Below are 23,586 nucleotides of genomic sequence, written 5' to 3' on the forward strand. Positions count from 1 at the left end.
AAGTAACCAAGTAAATTGAAGTTGTAGATCCATATCCCTCGATGACTAAAACCGTCAAGTTGAAACTTTTTATGATGGCGTCAATGTTCTTGATGACTAAAACCACGAAGTTGAAACTTTTTATGATGGTATGAATGAATTGAATTGAGAAATAGTTTTGAAGTCGGTGGTGATTTTGTTGTCAACCAACAATCCTGGTAGTTGTAGTTGTAGTTGTGATTTACATGAAAGTAAGGGTTATCAAGTCATACTTGATAATGAGTTTGGAGACTGTGGAGTATATGTCTGTAAGAATTGACTCGATATTGTCGCAAAAATAACGGGAGTCAAGGGACAACGCCCCTTTAGGGGTATTGTGGTGTTTAAATGAAGAGTTCCCTCAAACACGTTTTCTGGCCAAAATATATGTTTAGTATTTCCCGACAATAACAAAGGGTTGCACCCTTTCTTTTCAACCGCCAATATTAACCAAATTATGAATTATGAATTCGTGTAGATGAAACCTCTCTTGATGAATGTTTTGGCGATGACTGTCATTCGTCCTGTGAAAAAATCCGTTCCAGATGGGATGTCTGACCCAAGTTAACAATGAAGTGCCTTTTATTCAACCTAAACCTATTGGTAGTAAGAAAAATCCCAAACCCAATACAAACCGTTGGACCGACGAGGTGCCAAATATTTCTGATATCTTTGATGTAACAAGCGAAATAGACCACGTAGTCAGTCAAGTTTCAACTCTAAAAAAAAACAGAGCTTAACGATCAACACATGAGGGCAAAAATTACAAAGAAGAAATGATCAAATTTGACGAGCTTATGAAGGATATGGCAGATGACGATCACCCCTCCAACGCTTCAAAGTCACGAGTATCGCCTCGTGGAAAACCCGTGGCCTCGAAAATAAGTCGAGCTTATGAAGGAAGTAACTCTGGCATTAAACGAAATTTGGAAACATTACTCATTCCAAGCAATACAAGCCGAATCTAAAGGAAAGTCAGGAAGATTAGTTTCCATTTGATTGTCGAGGATCTTGTGCGACAGTTCTTAAGTAGTGTTTGAAACAAAGAAATCTATTGGCTTTGGTTGTCCTTATAAACCACGAGATAAGAAATCTTCTAAAACAAAATTTACAATTTGGACCGAGGAGATTATTAATACTTCTTTATTATTCGATACCACAAATGACATCAATTATGAAGAGGGGGTCAAGCAGGCTGCCTAAATGAAAAAGAAGTTGTAGGCAAAGCTGTAGGTTCGAAAAAACTTACTCAAAAAGGCCGAATGGCGGGTACAATGGTTAGCCTCTATCAAGTTCAGTTTTTGGCTAACAATCAGAATTGGATTGCCAACTATTGTGAAATATATTCCTAACTCGACAAGTCGTGCTTATAGTTAACACTATGCCGCTAATCACAACCCGGCAAGCTATTCGTATGGAAGCAATTATCCAATATATTATTATTATTATTATTATTATTATTATTATTATTATTATTATTATTATTATTATTATTATTATTATTATTATTATTATTATTATTATTATTATTATTATTATTATTATTATAATAATAATAATAAACTTAAAAGTTTTAAAACTTACAAAAAATTAGTGGGAAGCCTAGAGACAATCTGGACCCCCACACCTCTAGCAATAGCAAAACCTATCCTAGTAAAAATATGAGCAGCAGCACCGGCACCAATATCTTGCGCCATCGAACTCTTCTGCACCCGCTTTAGCAAAGAAACAGCCTCCTTCTCTAATTCCCCAAGGGAAGAAAATGAGAAAGGAATGAAACCATAACCAATCGCCTGACAGCTAGATTCGTACTTGACCCGCTTCCGACGAGTCGCATCAACCACAGCACGTCCAGGGACAAAGTCAGAAAGCCCAGACTGTGTCAAAGGAGAAGACCCTGTCAAGTCAACACAAACATCGCGACCACACTCCCAGGAATAAATTAACACATCTGCAGGTCTGAGGGCCCTGTCGTTCCCTCCAGACAACCCAATGTCAACCTCCTTTCTTGCTGAAATCCCAGATCGATAACAAACATCAACAAGGGAATCCCGAACAACATTATGTCGATGCTTAATACCCACCATACCAGCACAAGACACCGCGTGATCCCCGAAAATATCCCCAGTAAAAACCCTAGAACAGGCAGAGCATGCCGTCGAGATAGAGAACAATGGAACACCCAACCGGTAGCACAACACACATCGGTAAGTCTTTGCGTTCATCGTCTGACCCAACCCCAAAATAGGGACTGCCCTTAGCCAAGCAGAGGTGTGATCACCCTGCTGTGATTTCCATAAGGCCGATTGTCGGGGAGATAACGAAAAAGTGGATTCTGCAGAAGCGGTAACCTTTGTGAAATAAACATCTGCCAATTTCTTCATGAGTATTGGGGCAGCGACCTCACTCGGATTACCTAAAATATCAAACCCAACCGTTTTATTAAACAGACCCAAAGCATCTTCAAAAGCACGACCAAGACCAACAATACCCGCATGACGTAGGAGCTTGGTCTGCAACCTATCAGACTGTAATCGAGAAGCCACAAAAGCATAATGACGAACATCTCCCGCAGAATAAACACCAAGCCCTCCAAATGCAAATGGCAAGGTGGCAAGCCGCCACTGCCAATCACCAAACCCAGGCCCGGAAGCAGTAACAATACGCTCCAAGGAAGATCGAAGGGCTCCATCGAAAGCGCGTAGAGCCTCCTCAAATATACTAGGAGGACAAGTACGCAAGGTAAAGTAGAGTTTAGAAACTCCCGTACATGCCCTAAGCAACAACAACTCACACTGAGGATCATCAAGCTTAGCAACCTTATCCATAAGCGCAATGGACTTGGTCACCCTTTGCATCACCAGTTCACTACTAAAACCAGGATCGGAACTTGCGGGGGCCCCAAGCAACTTAACACCATTTAAAGGTCGAGCAATATTAGGAGGAAAGACACCTACTTGCCTGCTGCAAGGGTCCTCCGTAGGCCAGAAAATTTCTGTTTTTTCCACGTTGAGATGTTGCCCAAAACGAGGCCCATCCTCCATAATCAAATGCAAAACCTTCTCCACCACCAAAGTGTCCCCAATAATAGTGTCATCATCCAAATACCACGCCTGAAGACAAACCTCAAAATTATCTCTGATTTTAGAAACCAATGGTTGTAAGACCAAAGCAAAAAGCAGCGGACTAAGGGGATCACCTTGTTGCACCCCCTGAGAAGACCATAAGGTGTGGTTCCCATAATACAATCTGACTGGATTAGAGTAGCAAAATTCAACCCACCGAGAAATGCTCGGACAAAGGCGGCGAACGTCACGCAACATGACCGTACGATCAACTAGATTGAATGCATTTTGAAAATCAACTAATAACATAGAGAGGCCAACATCGGAGCCACGATCCTCAATCAACCGATTCACAACATGAAGAATTGTCTCACCACTTGAAGAAACACCAACACCAAATTGAAGACCACCGAAGTAACTTCCCAAAGACTGGCCAACCATAGCAGCACCAACCTTCGAAACAAGACGTCGCCAAACAGTACCCTTATTATTATTATTACTACTATTACTATTACTATTATTACTATTACTATTACTATTACTACAATATTTTTACTACAAGAGGAGGTGATGTTTAAGGTCGTCCCAAGCAAAAAAAAAAAATGTCGTTTGACACTTACCTTTCACACTACAAATTTTCATTCCATCCCCCCAAGTAATTCAACTTTTACACTTTTTCAAGAGTATAAACTGTAAATTTTGATTTTTAATTTAAATCAAAAAATAACACCCACCATAAACTTCCACCGACTTTATCTCCGTACTCGACCCGAGTTAAATTTCACCGCTACCACCATTAAACTTGAAATAATTTTACGAATAAAACGAGACTAACTACGTTCGAAACGGACACTTTTTCAAAAACGCTAAGAACACCGACATCTAAAACGGGTCTTAACACATTAGCCGTTTCCCTCCTCTGTACGTACACAACGCTATATTAAATATGAATATGCAAGCCGAAATGCCCCGCCGCATCGCGCAGGCCGAACCGGACTAGTTATATTTAAAATAAGTGGTCCATAAGTGGTGATGGTGATTCAAGATATTATTATATTTAAAATGGCAAAGATCCAAAGTAAAAATACGTCATCACCCGATCCGCATTGTATTTCATAATCATATTAAATTAGTTCCCTGTTTCTTCGAAAAAATAGCTAAATTAATGGGCCAAGGTTCTCGAACTAGATTTAGGGCGAAAATAACATAACATTGTTACATATTAAATCACAACGAACTGATTAATGTATCAAATCCGCTTCACGTTTTCTTCTTCGAAGGTACTACCTAATTTCCCTTTTGCATTCATATTACGTTTAATTCCTTCATAATAATGTTTATTTTTTATAATTATATATTCGTTTATTTCGAACTGGGCTTAAATAAGTGCTTAGGGGTCTTGTAGAATTTCTTTTTATAATTACTTTCGCTGTATCGCTGGGGAAGTATCCTGTGATCTGCTTGAACTTTGTTGTATTATGGATTTGATTTTAACAAATGTTTATTTTGTAAGCTTGCATGAATTCTTGAATCTTATATTTCCGTATAATTTTGTTTCTTGGTCAGGTTTTGATGGATAATCTTCCTGACCAATTAGTTTGGGAGATTTTCAGCAGGATCACAAATATTGCTGATCGAAATTCCATATCTTTGGTTTGTAAACGCTTCCTTAATCTCGATAACGAACAAAGGAAACACATTCGTGTTGATTGTGGATCGAACCCTGCAAATGAAGCTTTAACTTTATTATGCCGTAGATTCCGAAACCTAAACAAAGTTGAAATCACATACTGTCCTTGGATGTCCAAATTAAAAAAACAGTTAGAGGATCCAGAACTTTTGGTACTCTCGAACGCCTGCCCGTTTTTAACAGATCTTACTTTAAGTTATTGCACTTATATAACTGATGTGGGCCTTAGCTACTTAGCTTCATGCTCCAAACTTTCGTCTTTGAAACTTAAGGACACTTCGAGAATCACTGGCAGTGGCATATTTTCGATTGTTGTTAACTGCAAGAACCTTAAGTCACTTCATCTTGTTCGTTGTTTAAATGTTACTAATCTTGAGTGGCTCGAGTGTCTTGGTGGGCTAGAAACACTTGAAGATTTGTGTATTAAAAACTGTAGTGGTATTGGAGAAGGTGCACTTGTTAAGCTTGGTGCCACTTGGCGTAACATAAAACGTTTGCACTTTGAGGTTGACTATAGTTACATGTACATGAAGCTCGATGATCTATTAGCAGTTGATCAATGGCAAAAACAATGGGTCTCATGTGACAATATGGTAGAACTTAGCTTGATAAATTGTATGATCAACCCGGGAAGAGGGCTTGCTTGTATACTGGATAAGTGCAAAAACTTGGAGAAACTTCACTTAGACATGTGTATAGGAGCACGAGATTTGGATATTATCGGGCTGGCCCGAAACTCACGAAATCTTCGGTCCATTTCGATTAGCGTACCAGCAGATTGGATGATGGAACACCCGTCGAGTCTTACAGATGATAGTTTAAAAGCATTAACTGAAAATTGTACACTTCTCGAGTCACTCACATTGTCTTTCTTAGACGGTGATCGTCCTTCACCATCATCGTTTTCCCTTAATGGCATACTCGATTTAAACAAAAAGTGCTCGATAAAGAACCTGTCTCTCGATCGTGTTTATTTGTTTAATGATATTGGGATGGAAGCTCTTTGTTGTTGTGATCATTTGGAAACCTTAGAACTTGTTAGATGCCAAGAGATTAGTGATGAAGGACTAGAACTTGTGGTTCATTACCCGCGATTGCGCGTGTTGCGGTTAACCGCGTGCCACAAAGTCTCGGATGATGGGTTCAGACCGCTTATCGTGTCTGGTAAACTGGAGCTTCTTGTTGTGAATGATTGTCGTCACGTAGGTTACTGGGGTGTGCAAGGAGCTGCAAAAGATGTTTCCTTTAAGCCAGATTTGTCATGTTTTCATTAAACTTTTTAAGTGTTTCCAAAGTTGGTGACTTGTTAATTTGTTGAGAATTATTATAATTTTGTGAATTTGATGATGTATGTGGTAGTTTTATTGAAGGGTTAAAGCTACAAATTGTCCCGATGTCGTCTATATATTCATTCGCGTCTCACTGTCGGATATATACTTTCAAAAAGTATACAAATTTCAACATTTTGTTACCAGTTACCTGCTGAACTAGTAAAGTTAATTATTAAACATTTGTTTTCATTTTATATGGCCACAAATGGGTTATATACTTTCACTTTTGCTCCAATGTAGGCTATATACTTTCAGTTTTTGTTTCGATGTATCACTTACGTGTCATAACTACTTAGAAGCCACGTCATCAATTGTTCTCGTTGCAGGTAAAAAACTATAATGACTTATATTAGTACACTTTTTGAAAGTACATTGCCGACAGTTAGACGCAAATGGGTATATGAGCGACATCGAGACATTTGAGAAAATATATCATATTTGTAGCTTTAATCCTTTATTGAATTATTACATGTTTGATTGATTGGATCCGACCAATTTATGTAAACCATCAATCAATTGAATATCTCACGTCCACATTGAACTTCTTAACCAAACATATTTGAAACCCATCATTAAAAACAAACAAGTGACAAAAAAAAAAAAAGATTGTTGAAGGTTTACGTAATTGTTGCCTTCATCGATTTGATGAAGGTTTTTTAATATATTGGTTTCAATTTTGGTGAAAAAAAATTAAAAACAAACAAGTGACACATTTTAAACTTGCGACTTCACGTAGAATGAGGAAACTTACGTAAAGCATCGACTCGTATTTAATGGCATAACTAGTGAAAATCTGACGCAACATAAAATGTTGTGAAAATATTTAAAGGGAAAAGCTAACTTGTGTTCTTGGGGTACATGATAAGCACATTAAATGAGTTAAAACTTTTCAAAATTAATTTAAAACTTAATTAATAGATGAGTTTTGGTTTATATATGAAAATTCTAAGTGTGTTAAACAGTTCTTATCTCAAATGTCTGTGTAAGTGAATTTGATGTAAATTGAACTAAACAAGCAGGTGGCCAGCCGCGCGTTGCGGCGACCACCTTTACGAGCGTATGAAAAGTTTTTGTAATATGTACCTATAATAAGCAAATGATCAAAATACCCCTCGGAATATAATAATCACGTGAACAATCAATCGTTTGTTTCTACTTTTGTAATTTTGTTTGTAGTTTGAGAAAGCAATGAGTCTAAATAGTGAAGAAGTATGTGCAAATATTGTGCTTTCATTAATTCTATCTTATACTATTTGATCACACATCAACTTAATTTAATGTTCGATTAAATATAATGAATTGTACTAGTTAAATAAAGAACAAAGGTCATAATTTGATAATAAGTAAAGGACGTGGATCCTATCATCACAAAAATAGGGAAAATGAAAATGGGGAATAATACCCTATCAGAGAGTTGAACCGAGAACTTCCTGGAAAAGCGTAAGCGTGGTTAACCATTGAAGCAACACAACAATAGTGATAAAAACGATCCACTAAAGCAGGGAATAATTAAACCATTAAAAAAAAGTGTGAACAGTAAATGTTAGTGCTTAAATGATATAGTTATAAACCAAAAAATAGTGTGAGCAGTAAATGCTAGTGCTTAAATGATATAATTATAATGTATATTTAATATTATGTAGCTTATTAAATCGTTGTTCAATATAGTAGTAGATCAAAATAATACTTAATAGTTAATACTACGTGCTAAAATGATACTGTAAAATTTAAATGCTTTTTTATGTTACTTTTTTGCTCCGTTGGTCCTTGTATATTATACTCCATATGGTTAACAGCGTCTCTCGATTTCTAATTTGGCTTTGCGCATCCTTTTTTTTTTTTTTATCAAAAATTTGTAATCAGCGTCCTCCGTCAAACTACTGTTAAATTAGTCCATTAAGTATTTACATGTGCAATGCATGTGAGGGTAAAATCGTCTTTTTAACCATCTTCTTCATCTGATTTCAAAGATTGCTCAACTTGTTCTTCCACAAAATTACAAATAATTAAAAAAAAAAATTAAACTAAAAATTAAACCTAAATCAAAACTAAATCAAAATTACAGCTCGATTGCTCAAGTAACAATTAGCAAAATAATAATTCGAATACAAAATAATAATCAATCGTGTATCCAGTCACTTCACTCCCGCTACTTGCTTATAATTCAATTTTTTTTATTATAGCTTGTAATTTTGGTAGCTTCAAATCAAATATAGTCATTAACTATTCAAAATAAGTGGATTAAAAAAAATCTGGGTCAATCTGAAGCGACCCGTTTGGACTTGCACCTAATAGCCAACCCGCCCGTTTCACTACCTTCTAATATCTAGTTTTAGAAAAGTGATTCTTTGAATTGATCCATGTTTTGTTTGATTATTTGAAAATAAAATGCAGAGTGAGATGGGTGATGAATATTGGGACGATAGCTTGATAACAAAAAAAGAAAGAGAAGCAAGACCAGGGGCGGATCTACTTCATTGTCACTGTACCAGTGGATTTTGAATGTGAAGCCTAATAATATATTGCATTTTTATTGTGTAACCACTGATTTTGGGTTTTTTTTGTTTAAGTTTTGGATTAGATTAGTTCGTATGGAGTGTGGCTACGAGTTTGAACTAATATTGTTAGTTTACAGCTAGAATAAAGTTATCAGTAGAACAGGGCATCTTGGGGAAGATGAAGATAATGGAAAATTGATCTGAAGTTCTATTTGCTATTTCCATATTTACGTTTTTGCTATTTCCACGCTAAATTTTGACGCTTCAATTTTCTATTTGTAACCCTTTTGCTATTTCCAATTTCCAATCTTAAGAAAGCTCAAAAAAGGCTGTCAATGTACCGAGTAATATATAGGAGTAGTAATAGTAATTATATTATACATAGATTCATTTGAAAAAGGGAAAAAGACAAAAAAAAATGACACTCTTCAATTAGGACTATTTTGTAATATCCATCACATTCAAGGGTAAAAATCTTGGCTGCTTTTGGCCTCTTTGAAAACGACTTTTTTAAAGGTTAAGTACTAAACATTTGTCACTTAAAAACAAAAGTATCAATGGCTTACTGGCTAACCATTCGAGTTATATATCAATGGGTCAGGGGTTCGAGACCCGGCTACCCTTATCTTTTTATTCTATTTTACTTTTTACACATTTTTTCTTCATTTTATTAAATTTTTCATAATGCACCCCTTAAAATTTTTTTCCCCTAATCACTCACTCCCATTCTATTATTTCTAAATTCTTTTTTCAGTGTAACTTTTTTATAATTTGTACATGACTAATTTATTTTTTCTTTACCACTTTTTTTTACTATTTTTTTAAAAAAATCTTTTAATTTACCTGCTCTTTTTCTTTTTTTCTACTCTCACAATTTACTACTCCAATAGCAAGAATATTCAAATTATGTTGATTTTAGCTATTTTAGTTATTTATTTGAAACATACTTTATCTTTGATTTTTTATGGTTATTAATGTTTAAGTATTTAATTTAAAAGATTGGTTGTGTACAACGAAAATCTGGCTAATTATGTGATATATAAAAAATAAAGGGTTCGCCGCCGCAACGTGCGACTAACCAAAATACTTGTATATATTCATTTGGAAAACACAACGAGACAAAAAAAAAGCACTATTCCATTAGGGTATATCTGTAATAAAATCCAAATCCAGGAGTAGATTTCTTCCATCCATTTTGTCTTTTGTAACTGCTCGGAATGGAGTACATATATACAAAGTTAACTAATATATTTAACAAATTAGTTGCCAGCTGAGTGGTCTAGCGCTCAGTACCATTACTAAGAGGTCACGAGTTCGAGACTAGGAACTTTTTTTTTTTTTACCACCAATTTTCCAGGCCCAACTTTTAAAACTATATTTCTTTAAATAATTATATATTAAGAGTTGTAAGATAAGTTACAAATGTAGTAATAGCTGAATGGTTGCTGCCTCAATGTATAAACGAAAGGTTTCAAGTTCGATCCACGGCTTGGCCTTCATCTTTTTTTTTTTAATAAAACTATACGAATTTTACTACATACATGCTGTTACTTCTAAGTAGTTAACATTAGTGAATTGTTGTTTGGGAGGTTAAGGGTGCTACTATGTTTCATGTGGTTATAGGTTCAATACCTAAAAGCAGTTTTTTTTTTTAAATGATAAAAACTTACGCCGCTGCAACGCGCGGCTAACCCGAAAACTAGTTAGTTTAAAATGGTAAAATAAAAATCGATTACGGAGTACTCCCAATATTATAACTCCAATAGTCGATTATGTTTTTTTCCCTTATCTGAAACTCATAATATTATTTCCTTGTAAATTAATTTTTTATTTATAGTATTAGTAATTGTTATTATTTTCTTCGTCTCAAAATAATTGTCCCATTTTACTTTTTTAAGTTTTTTATCTTTATCTCTGACTATAATTATTTTAGTTTGTGTTACGTAGTACTCGATGAAAATCCCTCTTCTTTATTAAAGCATGAGCTTAATTCAGTAATAATTTTTTTAAATAATTGATCTTGACCATTCATTCTAAGTAAACAAATAAATACAACCATTGGATTTAATCTCAAAATAATTATTACATAATACATTTTTTAATTATAAGGATATTGACATTAATAACCTTATATTAACTTACAATTACAATCAACTACAAAATGAATAATTAAAGTTAAATTCAAATTTCAAAAATTGTAACTGTATTAGGTAATTTGACCAATAAATCCGGAATCTATATTCAAAAATTAAATTGATTTCAATCAACTGCAAATATTTCCATATTAATCGTGGGTTTTTATTGGAAATTCTTTTAATAGGCGAAAATTATCATCAACATACTTCCAAAGGGAAACGAAATCATCATCAATACTGAGTATTATCTTCTTCACTTCTACAACTGTAATCCTTAAAAATCGATGTAACCGCATCTTCTCTAAAAAAAACTCTCAAAAAATAAACTTGCAATTTATACGCAAAAAAAAAAAAAAAAAAAAACGGATCCCATATTTAATCAGCAATTGAAATACCGGTCCATACTTCCACTTACTCGTTCTTTTTGCGCTAACTTCATATCATATTCATATCATAAGTTATTCGATTCGATGAATGTAATCGGAAATCAAACCGAATAACACAAGCAATCGCGAATCAAATTCATTTTGTTCAACCTGTGATTCACTTATTGATTCGATTAAAGTCATTATTCGAAAATGGTTCCGTGGTTTGATTCTAGGCTTGATGATTATTCCTGTTTCCATGTTTGGTGATTTTTTTTCTTTCAATTCACTATTACCAGGTTTGATGATTATCCTTCTTTTAGTTGTTTCGTTAATTTTTGATTATGTATTATAATGGGTTTACTTTGTCAATTGAATTCAAATAGGTTTAAATCCCTCTTCTTTATTAAAGCAGGAGCTTAATTCAGTAATAATTTTTTTAAGTAATTGATCTTGACCATTCATTCTAAGTAAACAAATAAATACAACCGTTGGATTTAATCTCGAAATAATTATTACATAATACATTTTTCAATTATAAGGATATTGACATTAATAACCTTATATTAACTTACAATTACAATCAACTACAAAATGAATAATTAAAGTTAAATTCAAATTTCAAAAATCGTAACTGTATTAGGTAATTTGACCAATAAATCTGGAATCTATATTCAAAAATTAAATTGATTTCAATCAACTGCAAATATTTCCATATTAATCGTGGGTTTTTATTGGAAATTCTTTTAATAGGCGAAAATTATCATCAACATTGTGATGGCCCCGTCAATACGCTTAACGGCTCCGTCACTTAGTCCCACAGCTTGATCGCACTTAAATGAATTTAACAAACGACATTGCATTCTTTTATTTCAAAAGTTTCTCAAAAAGGAAAGCATACCAAAATATGTAGTTTAAAAGTAACCCAACATATTAATAATCCAAAGTTGACACAAAACATTGTCAACAACCCACAAGTATTAATTATTCAAAAACCGAATGCAAGCCAAAGTTTCATAAATTGTTTCATAAAAATCTGCCCAAATGCATGCAGACTCTTCTAAACACAGCGGAAGCATCACATAAACTCAAGTACCTGTGAAAACATGCGAGTAAACTGTCAACACAAAGGTTGAGTGAATTATAGATTTAAATAATTGAATAAACTTTAGACCACAAGATTTAAAAATGCTAGAAAACATTAAACATTATTCCATTATCAATGAGCCACCTGGTAACCACTTAACCCTTTATTTACCCTTGCCAAACACAATAAAAATATACACTGGACAGTGTATCTACAACAAAATACGAAGTACTAAACATTTCGATTATAAATTGCTAGCGCGACTAGCTCGAAATGGGGTTATCAAACCCGATAGATCTATCCGTAGGATTCGCGTTCACCGGTAGAAACCAATGATTACAGTTGCCAGACTAGGAAATATTTTTGTCCAACTCACAATGAATAATTTAAATTTAATCGTCACTTGTGTCTAAACGTGAAATAAAATGCATGTAATCACATCCCAAAAATATACTTTGAAAAGTATGTAAAAACGGGACTATAACTCACCTTAATAGTAACGAAGTAACCAACACAATTAAGTGAACAGCAAATGAGTACAGTGATCAGGAATGATCACAACGCCGACCTATAAATAAAGCAGGTCGATATAAATAACTAACTTAGGTCAAGTCTTAGTATGATAGCTATTGTACATGTTGCAAGTAGACATAGAAAAATACTCAATATGCATCGGTTTGATCGGAACAGATTACGGAAACACACTTTCTATTTTTAGCAGGTTTCCATTTTTGGAAAGTTTCTATTTTTGGAAAGTTTCTATTTTTGAAAAGTTTCCAAATTTAGAAAGTTGCTATTTTAGGAAAGTTTATAAGTTAGGAAAGTTTCTTTAATTAGAAAGTCAACAAAAGTCAACTGAAAGTCAAAGTCAACCGAAAGTCAACTCAAAAGTCAACCTTGGTCAAAATAGTCAACGTTAATTTTAAAAGTGTAAGTTGTAATAATAATGTGAGTTATAATGTTTAATAAAGTTAAATATGTCGAATTATGTCATAACATAAGTTTAATTAAATTAAAATGAATTATTAAAGTTAATATAAGTTTAAATGATATAATTAATATAACATAAGTATTTAATTAATTAATTAAATATTAGTCATAATATAAGTATTATTAATTAATAATAATTTTCAAATCATATCATAAGTATTATTAATTAATAATGAATTATTAATCATATCATAAGTTTCTAATTATAATTATTAAATCATAAATATTTAATAATTAAATTATAATTAAATAATAACTAAGCCTTATAATAATTAAATAATTAATTAATCCTTATTATAAGTCTTATTATAGTAATCTCATAATGTAAGTTTAATACTTATCATAAGTAATTTCCATTAATAATAAAAGTATCATTAATCATAAGTTTAATTAAAATGTTAATTAAATCATAAGTATTAATTAAATGATATAATAAATATATATCATAAGTCTTAAATAATAATAATTACTTTTTTTTATCATAAGTAATTAAATGATAATGAAATTCATTATTTATATCATAAGTTTAATTATTAGTCAAAAGTTTTAAATCAAAAGTTCATCGGGTCGTATCCTGAGCCCCGGGTGTCGGTTTTCGGCGAGCCTTACATATATATCCGCCTAATCAAACCACCCGACACTTTGGTATACTCAAGAACACACCATGAACAGCCCACAAGTCATGATATAAAGCCAATACACTACTTGGAACTTCAATTCAATCAAAAACGTGTTTTAGACGTAACGGGTGATTCGTGGCACGGATTGAGATGACCCGAACATGAAAGTTCACCCCACCATCAGTCCTAACACACTAACACACCCTAAAGTCACCAAATATGGTCACAAAGTCGGACCAAACCTGGTTCATACCAATATCACACTTCAATCTTAACAAAATACCATTTTGATCATAATTAGGGTTCCGGGAATCGAAACGACATGAATCCGGAGTGTAAAATTAATGTCTTGATGAGAGAAACTCATCTAGATACTTTATTTTAACTTTTATAACAGTCACAAAGTCAGAAACACACGAATTAGCTGCTGTCCCAAAAATATCAAACCGAAAACATATGTTTACGAGTAATTCTATGCATACAAACATCATTACAACAATCAATAATCATCATACTACTAATAAATCATCAAAATACATAAAAGTAATGAAAGATTAAAAGTTCTAGGGTTAGGGTTTATACCCTAATCGAGAAACAATTAGTATAATCGCGTAGAGAACGGAACGAGGAACACGTTTAAGCTATTCAATCCTTGATCCAAGCTAGAAAATTGATGAAGAATGGTGGTGTTAGGGAGGTGGATGGTGACGGCACACAAGGAGGGAGGGAGAGAAAATATTAAGTTTAGGTTTTTGATAATTTGTGGAATGTGATAAAATGAAATTGCAAAAAGGAAAATCAAGGGAGTTACTCCCTCCTCCCATGAGGCTTCGGCCAAAATTTTTAGTGGGGTGGGCCCCACTTGGTCCATCTCACTTAAATGTAAATTCCTTGTGGCCAGAAAGCCCGAACGAAACCCGAAACGCGAAAACACTCTTACGCGATTAAAAATTCGGAGAGATAACAAACGCGCGACGAAAAATAAATATAAATACTATATATAATTATATGATCTTAAAATATCATATTTAAAATAACTAGGATTTAAATATCCCAAAACGCGACCGTTGGTTTAAAAACCGAAAAGATTCGCCGGATAGAAATCCGCGACACGTAGAAACGTATAAATTAAAATATGAATACAATTATTCACATAACATTTAATAATTAATATATTATTATTAATATAATAATATAGGTCATAGAAATGACGTAGCACAAATAACAGTTAACGGTCGTTAAATAATTAACGGTAAAAGATAACGGAAAAGGTAGGGTCGTGACAGTACCTTCCCGTTACGGAAATTTCGTCCCGAAATTTAAGCAGGTGCAGGGGTTGACTCAGCATCTGGGAAAAAATGCGGGTACTTCTGCTTCATATGATCTTCACGCTCCCAAGTGAACTCGGGACCGCGTCTGGCGTTCCATCTAACCCGGACAATAGGAATTCGGCTCTGCTTAAGAGTCTTAACTTCTCGATCCATATTTTCAATAGGTTCCTCAATAAAGTGTAGTTGCTTGTCAACATGAAGTTCTTCCAGCGGAATAGCCTTATCGGCCTCGGCCAAACATGTAGTGACCCGAACTTTTCCATGTTTATATATATTAATTGAGATTGATATTTACATGATTAAATGTTTCCAACATGTTAAGCAATCAAACTTGTTAAGACTTGATTAATTAAAATATGTTTCATATAGACAATTGACCACCCAAGTTGACCGGTGATTCACGAACGTTAAAACTTGTAAAAACTATATGATGACATATATATGGATATATATATAGTTAACATGATACTATGATAAGTAAACATATCATTAAGTATATTAACAATGAACTACATATGTAAAAACAAGACTACTAACTTAATGATTTTTAAACGAGACATATATGTAACGATTATCGTTGTAAAGACATTTAATGTATATATATCATATTAAGAGATATTCATACATGATAATATCATGATAATATAATAATTTAAAATCTCATTTGATATTATAAATATTGGGTTAACAACATTTAACAAGATCGTTAACCTAAAGGTTTCAAAACAACACTTACATGTAACGACTAACGATGACTTAACGACTCAGTTAAAATGTATATACATGTAGTGTTTTAATATGTATTTATACACTTTTGAAAGACTTCAATACACTTATCAAAATACTTCTACTTAACAAAAATGCTTACAATTACATCCTCGTTAAGTTTCATCAACAATTCTACTCGTATGCACCCGTATTCGTACTCGTACAATACACAGCTTTTAGATGTATGTACTATTGGTATATACACTCCAATGATTAGCTCTTAGCAGCCCATGTGAGTCACCTAACACATGTGGGAACCATCATTTGGCAACTAGCATGAAATATCTCATAAAATTACAAAAATATGAGTAATCATTCATGACTTATTTACATGAAAACAAAATTACATATCCTTTATATCTAATCCATACACCAACGACCAAAAACACCTACAAATACTTTCATTCTTCAATTTTCTTCATCTAATTGATCTCTCTCAAGTTCTATCTTCAAGTTCTAAGTGTTCTTCATATATTCTACAAGTTCTAGTTACATAAAATCAAGAATACTTTCAAGTTTGCTAGCTCACTTCCAATCTTGTAAGGTGATCATCCAACCTCAAGAAATCTTTGTTTCTTACAGTAGGTTATCATTCTAATACAAGGTAATAATCATATTCAAACTTTGGTTCAATTTCTATAACTATAACAATCTTATTTCAAGTGATGATCTTACTTGAACTTGTTTTCGTGTCATGATTCTGCTTCAAGAACTTCGAGCCATCCAAGGATCCGTTGAAGCTAGATCCTTTTTTCTCTTTTCCAGTAGGTTTATCCAAGGAACTTAAGGTAGTAATGATGTTCATAACATCATTCGATTCATACATATAAAGCTATCTTATTCGAAGGTTTAAACTTGTAATCACTAGAACAAAGTTTAGTTAATTCTAAACTTGTTCGCAAACAAAAGTTAATCCTTCTAAATTGACTTTTAAAATCAACTAAACACATGTTATATATCTATATGATATGCTAACTTAATGATTTAAAACCTGGAAACACGAAAAACACCGTAAAACCGGATTTACGCCGTCGTAGTAACACCGCGGGCTGTTTTGGGTTAGTTAATTAAAAACTATGATAAACTTTGATTTAAAAGTTGTTATTCTGAGAAAATGATTTTTATTATGAACATGAAACTATATCCAAAAATTATGGTTAAACTCAAAGTGGAAGTATGTTTTCTAAAATGGTCATCTAGACGTCGTTCTTTCGACTGAAATGACTACCTTTACAAAAACGACTTGTAACTTATTTTTCCGACTATAAACCTATAATTTTTCTGTTTAGATTCATAAAATAGAGTTCAATATGAAACCATAGCAATTTGATTCACTCAAAACGGATTTAAAATGAAGAAGTTATGGGTAAAACAAGATTGGATAATTTTTCTCATTTTAGCTACGTGAAAATTGGTAACAAATCTATTCCAACCATAACTTAATCAACTTGTATTGTATATTATGTAATCTTGAGATACCATAGACACGTATACAATGTTTCGACCTATCATGTCGACACATCTATATATATTTCGGAACAACCATAGACACTCTATATGTGAATGTTGGAGTTAGCTATACAGGGTTGAGGTTGATTCCAAAATATATATAGTTTGAGTTGTGATCAATACTAAGATACGTATACACTGGGTCGTGGATTGATTCAAGATAATATTTATCAATTTATTTCTGTACATCTAACTGTGGACAACTAGTTGTAGGTTACTAACGAGGACAGCTGACTTAATAAACTTAAAACATCAAAATATATTAAAAGTATTGTAAATATATTTTGAACATACTTTGATATATATGTATATATTGTTATAGGTTCGTGAATCAACCAGTGGCCAAGTCTTACTTCCCGACGAAGTAAAAATCTATGAAAGTGAGTTATAGTCCCACTTTTAAAATCTAATATTTTTGGGATGGGAATACATGCAGATTTTATAAATGATTTACAAAATAGACACAAGTACGTGAAACTACATTCTATGGTTGAATTATCGAAATCGAATATGCCCCTTTTTATTAAGTCTGGTAATCTAAGAATTAGGGAACAGACACCCTAATTGACGCGAATCCTAAAGATAGATCTATCGGGCCCAACAAGCCCCATCCAAAGTACCGGATGCTTTAGTACTTCGAAATTTATATCATATCCGAAGGGTGTCCCGGAATGATGGGGATATTCTTATATATGCATCTTGTTAATGTCAGTTACCAGGTGTTCACCATATGAATGATTTTTATCTCTATGTATGAGATGTGTATTGAAATATGAAATCTTGTGGTCTATTATTATGATTTGATATATATAGGTTAAACCTATAACTCACCAACATTTTTGTTGACGTTTTAAGCATGTTTATTCTCAGGTGATTAATAAGAGCTTCCGCTGTCGCATACTTAAATAAGGACGAGATTTGGAGTCCATGCTTGTATGATATTGTGTAAAAACTGCATTCAAGAAACTTATTTTGTTGTAACATATTTGTATTGTAAACCATTATGTAATGGTCGTGTGTAAACAGGATATTTTAGATTATCATTATTTGATAATCTACGTAAAGCTTTTTAAAACCTTTATCTATGAAATAAAGGTTATGGTTTGTTTTAAAAATGAATGCAGTCTTTGAAAAACGTCTCATATAGAGGTCAAAACCTCGCAACGAAATCAATTAATATGGAACGTTTTTAATCAATAAGAACGGGACATTTCAGTTGGTATCAGAGCCACTCATGTACCGTTGGGGGTGGTGGGGCAAACCTCATCGAGGACGATGAGTCCCTAAGGGGGGGTGAATGTAACACCCTAGGCAAATCCCACATCGCCCACGAACATGAGTGATCATGGGATTATAAGGTAATACTCACGCTTAAATGACACAACGCGTTTTGGGATCACAGGCTGAGTAGAAGTGCGAGTACGTTGTGGTTAAGCGTGCTCGGGCGAGAGCACTACCAGGATGGGTGACCTCCTGGGAAAGTGCTTCTCGTGTGTGGTCTCCAAGAAAAAGCCGTGCGCCTGCGGGCAAAGCGGACAATATTGTGGTCATGTTAAGCTGGGGTGTTACAAAACACTTCTTTAAATTCGATACATGAAAAACATCGTGAACAGCACTGAGTTCTTGTGGCACTTTCAAACGATAAGCTGCCGGTCCAACTCTCTCAACAATCTCAAACGGTCCAACAAAACGAGGACTTAACTTTTCCCTTTTACCAAAACGTATAACACCTTTCCAAGGTGAAACCTTTAACATAACACGATCACCAACTTGAAATTCTACATCTTTCCTTCCCCTATCGGCATAACTCTTTTGCCGACTTCTAGCGGTTCTCAATCTTTCCTTAATCTGTACGATCTTCTCGGTAGTATCATGGATAATTTCTGGACCGGTGAGTTGAGCATCCCCAACCTCATTCCAACAGACAGGAAACCTACACTTCCTACCATACAGAGCTTCAAACGGTGCGGCTTTAATACTTGCATGATAACTGTTGTTATAAGAAAACTCAGATAGCGGCAAATATTTATCCCACCCATTACCTAAATCAATAACACACGCTCGTAACATATCTTCTAACATCTGAATGGTCCTTTCACTCTGACCATCCGTCTGAGGATGATAAGCGATGCTCATGTCTAACCTAGTTCCCAAGGCTTCCTGTAAAGATCGCCAAAACCTCGATACAAATCAACTGTCTCGGTTCGAAATAATGGATACAGGAACACCATGCCTAGAAACAATCTCCTTCAAGTACAAACGTGTAAGCTTCTCCATTGAATCTGTTTCCCTAATTGGCAAAAAGTGAGCCGACTTAGTGAGTCGACCTACAATCACCCAAATAGTGTCATAGCCACCCGCAACTCTCGGTAACTTAGTAATAAAATCCATCGTAATTCCTTCTCACTTCCAATCAGGAATCTCAGGTTGCACCAACAGTCCAGACGGTTTTTGATGTTCAGCTTTAACCTTAGCACATGTCAAACACTTAGCCACATACGTAGCCACATCACCTTTCAAATTTGGCCACCAATACTGAAATGTCCCGTTCTTATTGATTAAAAACGTTCCATATTAATTGATTTCGTTGCGAGGTTTTGACCTCTATATGAGGCATTTTTCAAAGACTGCATTCATTTTAAAACAAACCATAACCTTTATTTCATCAATAAAGGTTTAAAAAGCTTTACGTAGATTATCAAATAATGATAATCTAAAATATCCTGTTTACACACGACCATTACATAATGGTTTACAATACAAATATGTTACAACAAAATAAGTTTCTTGAATGCAGTTTTTACACAATATCATACAAACATGGACTCCAAATCTCGTCCTTATTTAAGTATGCGACAGCGGAAGCTCTTAATAATCACCTGAGAATAAACATGCTTAAAACGTCAACAAAAATGTTGGTGAGTTATAGGTTTAACCTATATATATCAAATCATAATAATAGACCACAAGATTTCATATTTCAATACACATCCCATACATAGAGATAAAAGTCATTCATATGGTGAACACCTGGTAACCGAAATTAACAAGATGCATATATAAGAATATCCCCATCATTCCGGGACACCCTTCGGATATGATATAAATTTCGAAGTACTAAAGCATCCGGTACTTTGGATGGGGCTTGTTGGGCCCGATAGATCTATCTTTAGGATTCGCGTCAATTAGGGTGTCTGTTCCCTACTTCTTAGATTACCAGACTTAATAAAAAGGGGCATATTCGATTTCGATAATTCAACCATAGAATGTAGTTTCACGTACTTGTGTCTATTTTGTAAATCATTTATAAAACCTGCATGTATTCTCATCCCAAAAATATTAGATTTTAAAAGTGGGACTATAACTCACTTTCACAGATTTTTACTTCGTCGGGAAGTAAGACTTGGCCACTGGTTGATTCACGAACCTATAACAATATATACATATATATCAAAGTATGTTCAAAATATATTTACAACACTTTTAATATATTTTGATGTTTTAAGTTTATTAAGTCAGCTGTCCTCGTTAGTAACCTACAACTAGTTGTCCACAGTTAGATGTACAGAAATAAATCGATAAATATTATCTTGAATCAATCCACGACCCAGTGTATACGTATTTCAGTATTGATCACAACTCAAACTATATATATTTTGGAATCAACCTCAACCCTGTATAGCTAACTCCAACATTCACATATAGAGTGTCTATGGTTGTTCCGAAATATATATAGATGTGTCGACATGATAGGTCGAAACATTGTATACGTGTCTATGGTATCTCAAGATTACATAATATACAATACAAGTTGATTAAGTTATGGTTGGAATAGATTTGTTACCAATTTTCACGTAGCTAAAATGAAAAAAATTATCCAATCTTGTTTTACCCATAACTTCTTCATTTTAAATCCGTTTTGAGTGAATCAAATTGCTATGGTTTCATATTGAACTCTATTTTATGAATCTAAACAGAAAAAGTATAGGTTTATAGTCGAAAAAATAAGTTACAAGTCGTTTTTGTAAAGGTAGTCATTTCAGTCGAAAGAACGACGTCTAGATGACCATTTTAGAAAACATACTTCCACTTTGAGTTTAACCATAATTTTTGGATATAGTTTCATGTTCATAATAAAAATCATTTTCTCAGAATAACAACTTTTAAATCAAAGTTTATCATAGTTTTTAATTAACTAACCCAAAACAGCCCGCGGTGTTACTACGACGGCGTAAATCCGGTTTTACGGTGTTTTTCGTGTTTCCAGGTTTTAAATCATTAAGTTAGCATATCATATAGATATAGAACATGTGTTTAGTTGATTTTAAAAGTCAAGTTAGAAGGATTAACTTTTGTTTGCGAACAAGTTTAGAATTAACTAAACTATGTTCTAGTGATTACAAGTTTAAACCTTCGAATAAGATAGCTTTATATGTATGAATTGAATGATGTTATGAACATCATTACTACCTTAAGTTCCTTGGATAAACCTACTGGAAAAGAGGAAAATGGATCTAGCTTCAACGGATCCTTGGATGGCTCGAAGTTCTTGAAGCAGAATCATGACACGAAAACAAGTTCAAGTAAGATCATCACTTGAAATAAGATTGTTATAGTTATAGAAATTGAACCAAAGTTTGAATATGATTATTACCTTGTATTAGAATGATAACCTACTGTAAGAAACAAAGATTTCTTGAGGTTGGATGATCACCTTACAAGATTGGAAGTGAGCTAGCAAACTTGAAAGTATTCTTGATTTTATGTAACTAGAACTTGTAAAATATATGAAGAACACTTAGAACTTGAAGATAGAACTTGAGAGAGATAAATTAGATGAAGAAAATTGAAGAATGAAAGTGTTTGTAGGTGTTTTTGGTCGTTGGTGTATGGATTAGATATAAAGGATATGTAATTTTGTTTTCATGTAAATAAGTCATGAATGATTACTCATATTTTTGTAATTTTATGAGATATTTCATGCTAGTTGCCAAATGATGGTTCCCACATGTGTTAGGTGACTCACATGGGCTGCTAAGAGCTGATCATTGGAGTGTATATACCAATAGTACATACATCTAAAAGCTGTGTATTGTACGAGTACGAATACGGGTGCATACGAGTAGAATTGTTGATGAAACTGAACGAGGATGTAATTGTAAGCATTTTTGTTAAGTAGAAGTATTTTGATAAGTGTCTTGAAGTCTTTCAAAAGTGTATGAATACATATTAAAACACTACATGTATATACATTTTAACTGAGTCGTTAAGTCATCGTTAGTCGTTACATGTAAATGTTGTTTTGAAACCTTTAGGTTAACGATCTTGTTGAATGTTGTTAACCCATTGTTTATTATAACAAATGAGATGTTAAATTGTTATATTATCATGATATTATGATATATAATATATCTCAGTATGATGTATATACAGTTAAATGTCGTTACAACGATAATCGTTACATATATGTCTCGTTTCGAAATCATTAAGTTAGTAGTCTTATTTTTACATATGTATTTCATTGTTAATACACTTAATAATATATTTACTTATCATTTAACATAATTAACCAAGTGTATCAATATCTTAATATGATTCATATGTACCTAGTAAGACGTTGTTATAACGATAATCGTTATATATATCGTTTTCGAGTTTCTTAAATTAATAGTCTCATTTTTATGTATATAACTCATTGTTAAAATACCTAATGAGATACATACTTATAATAAAAACATGTTAACTATATATATAACCATATATATGTCATCGTATAGTTTTTACAAGTTTTAACGTTCGTGAATCACCGGTCAACTTGGGTGGTCAATTGTCTATATGAAACATATTTCAATTAATCAAGTCTTAACAAGTTTGATTGCTTAACATGTTGGAAACATTTAATCATGTAAATATCAATCTCAATTAATATATATAAACATGGAAAAGTTCGGGTCACTACAGTACCTACCCGTTAAATAAATTTCGTCCCGAAATTTTAAGCTGTTGAAGGTGTTGACGAATCTTCTGGAAATAGATGCGGGTATTTCTTCTTCATCTGATCTTCACGCTCCCAGGTGAACTCGGGTCCTCTACGAGCATTCCATCGAACCTTAACAATTGGTATCTTGTTTTGCTTAAGTCTTTTAACCTCACGATCCATTATTTCGACGGGTTCTTCG

General features: G+C 33.4%; 1 protein-coding gene across 1 annotated transcript; it reads left to right on the forward strand.

Annotated features, from left to right (window-relative positions):
• Positions 1-4,655: 4,655 nt before the first annotated feature.
• LOC139848522 (F-box/LRR-repeat protein 14-like) lies at positions 4,656-6,047 on the forward strand. Its single transcript, XM_071838250.1, has one exon. The coding sequence runs from the start codon at positions 4,656-4,658 to the stop codon at positions 6,045-6,047; it is 1,392 nt and encodes a 463-aa protein (XP_071694351.1).
• The last annotated feature ends 17,539 nt before the right edge of the window (positions 6,048-23,586 follow it).

This window comes from Rutidosis leptorrhynchoides, chromosome 5 (assembly GCF_046630445.1).
Source record: "Rutidosis leptorrhynchoides isolate AG116_Rl617_1_P2 chromosome 5, CSIRO_AGI_Rlap_v1, whole genome shotgun sequence".
NCBI lineage: Eukaryota > Viridiplantae > Streptophyta > Magnoliopsida > Asterales > Asteraceae > Rutidosis > Rutidosis leptorrhynchoides.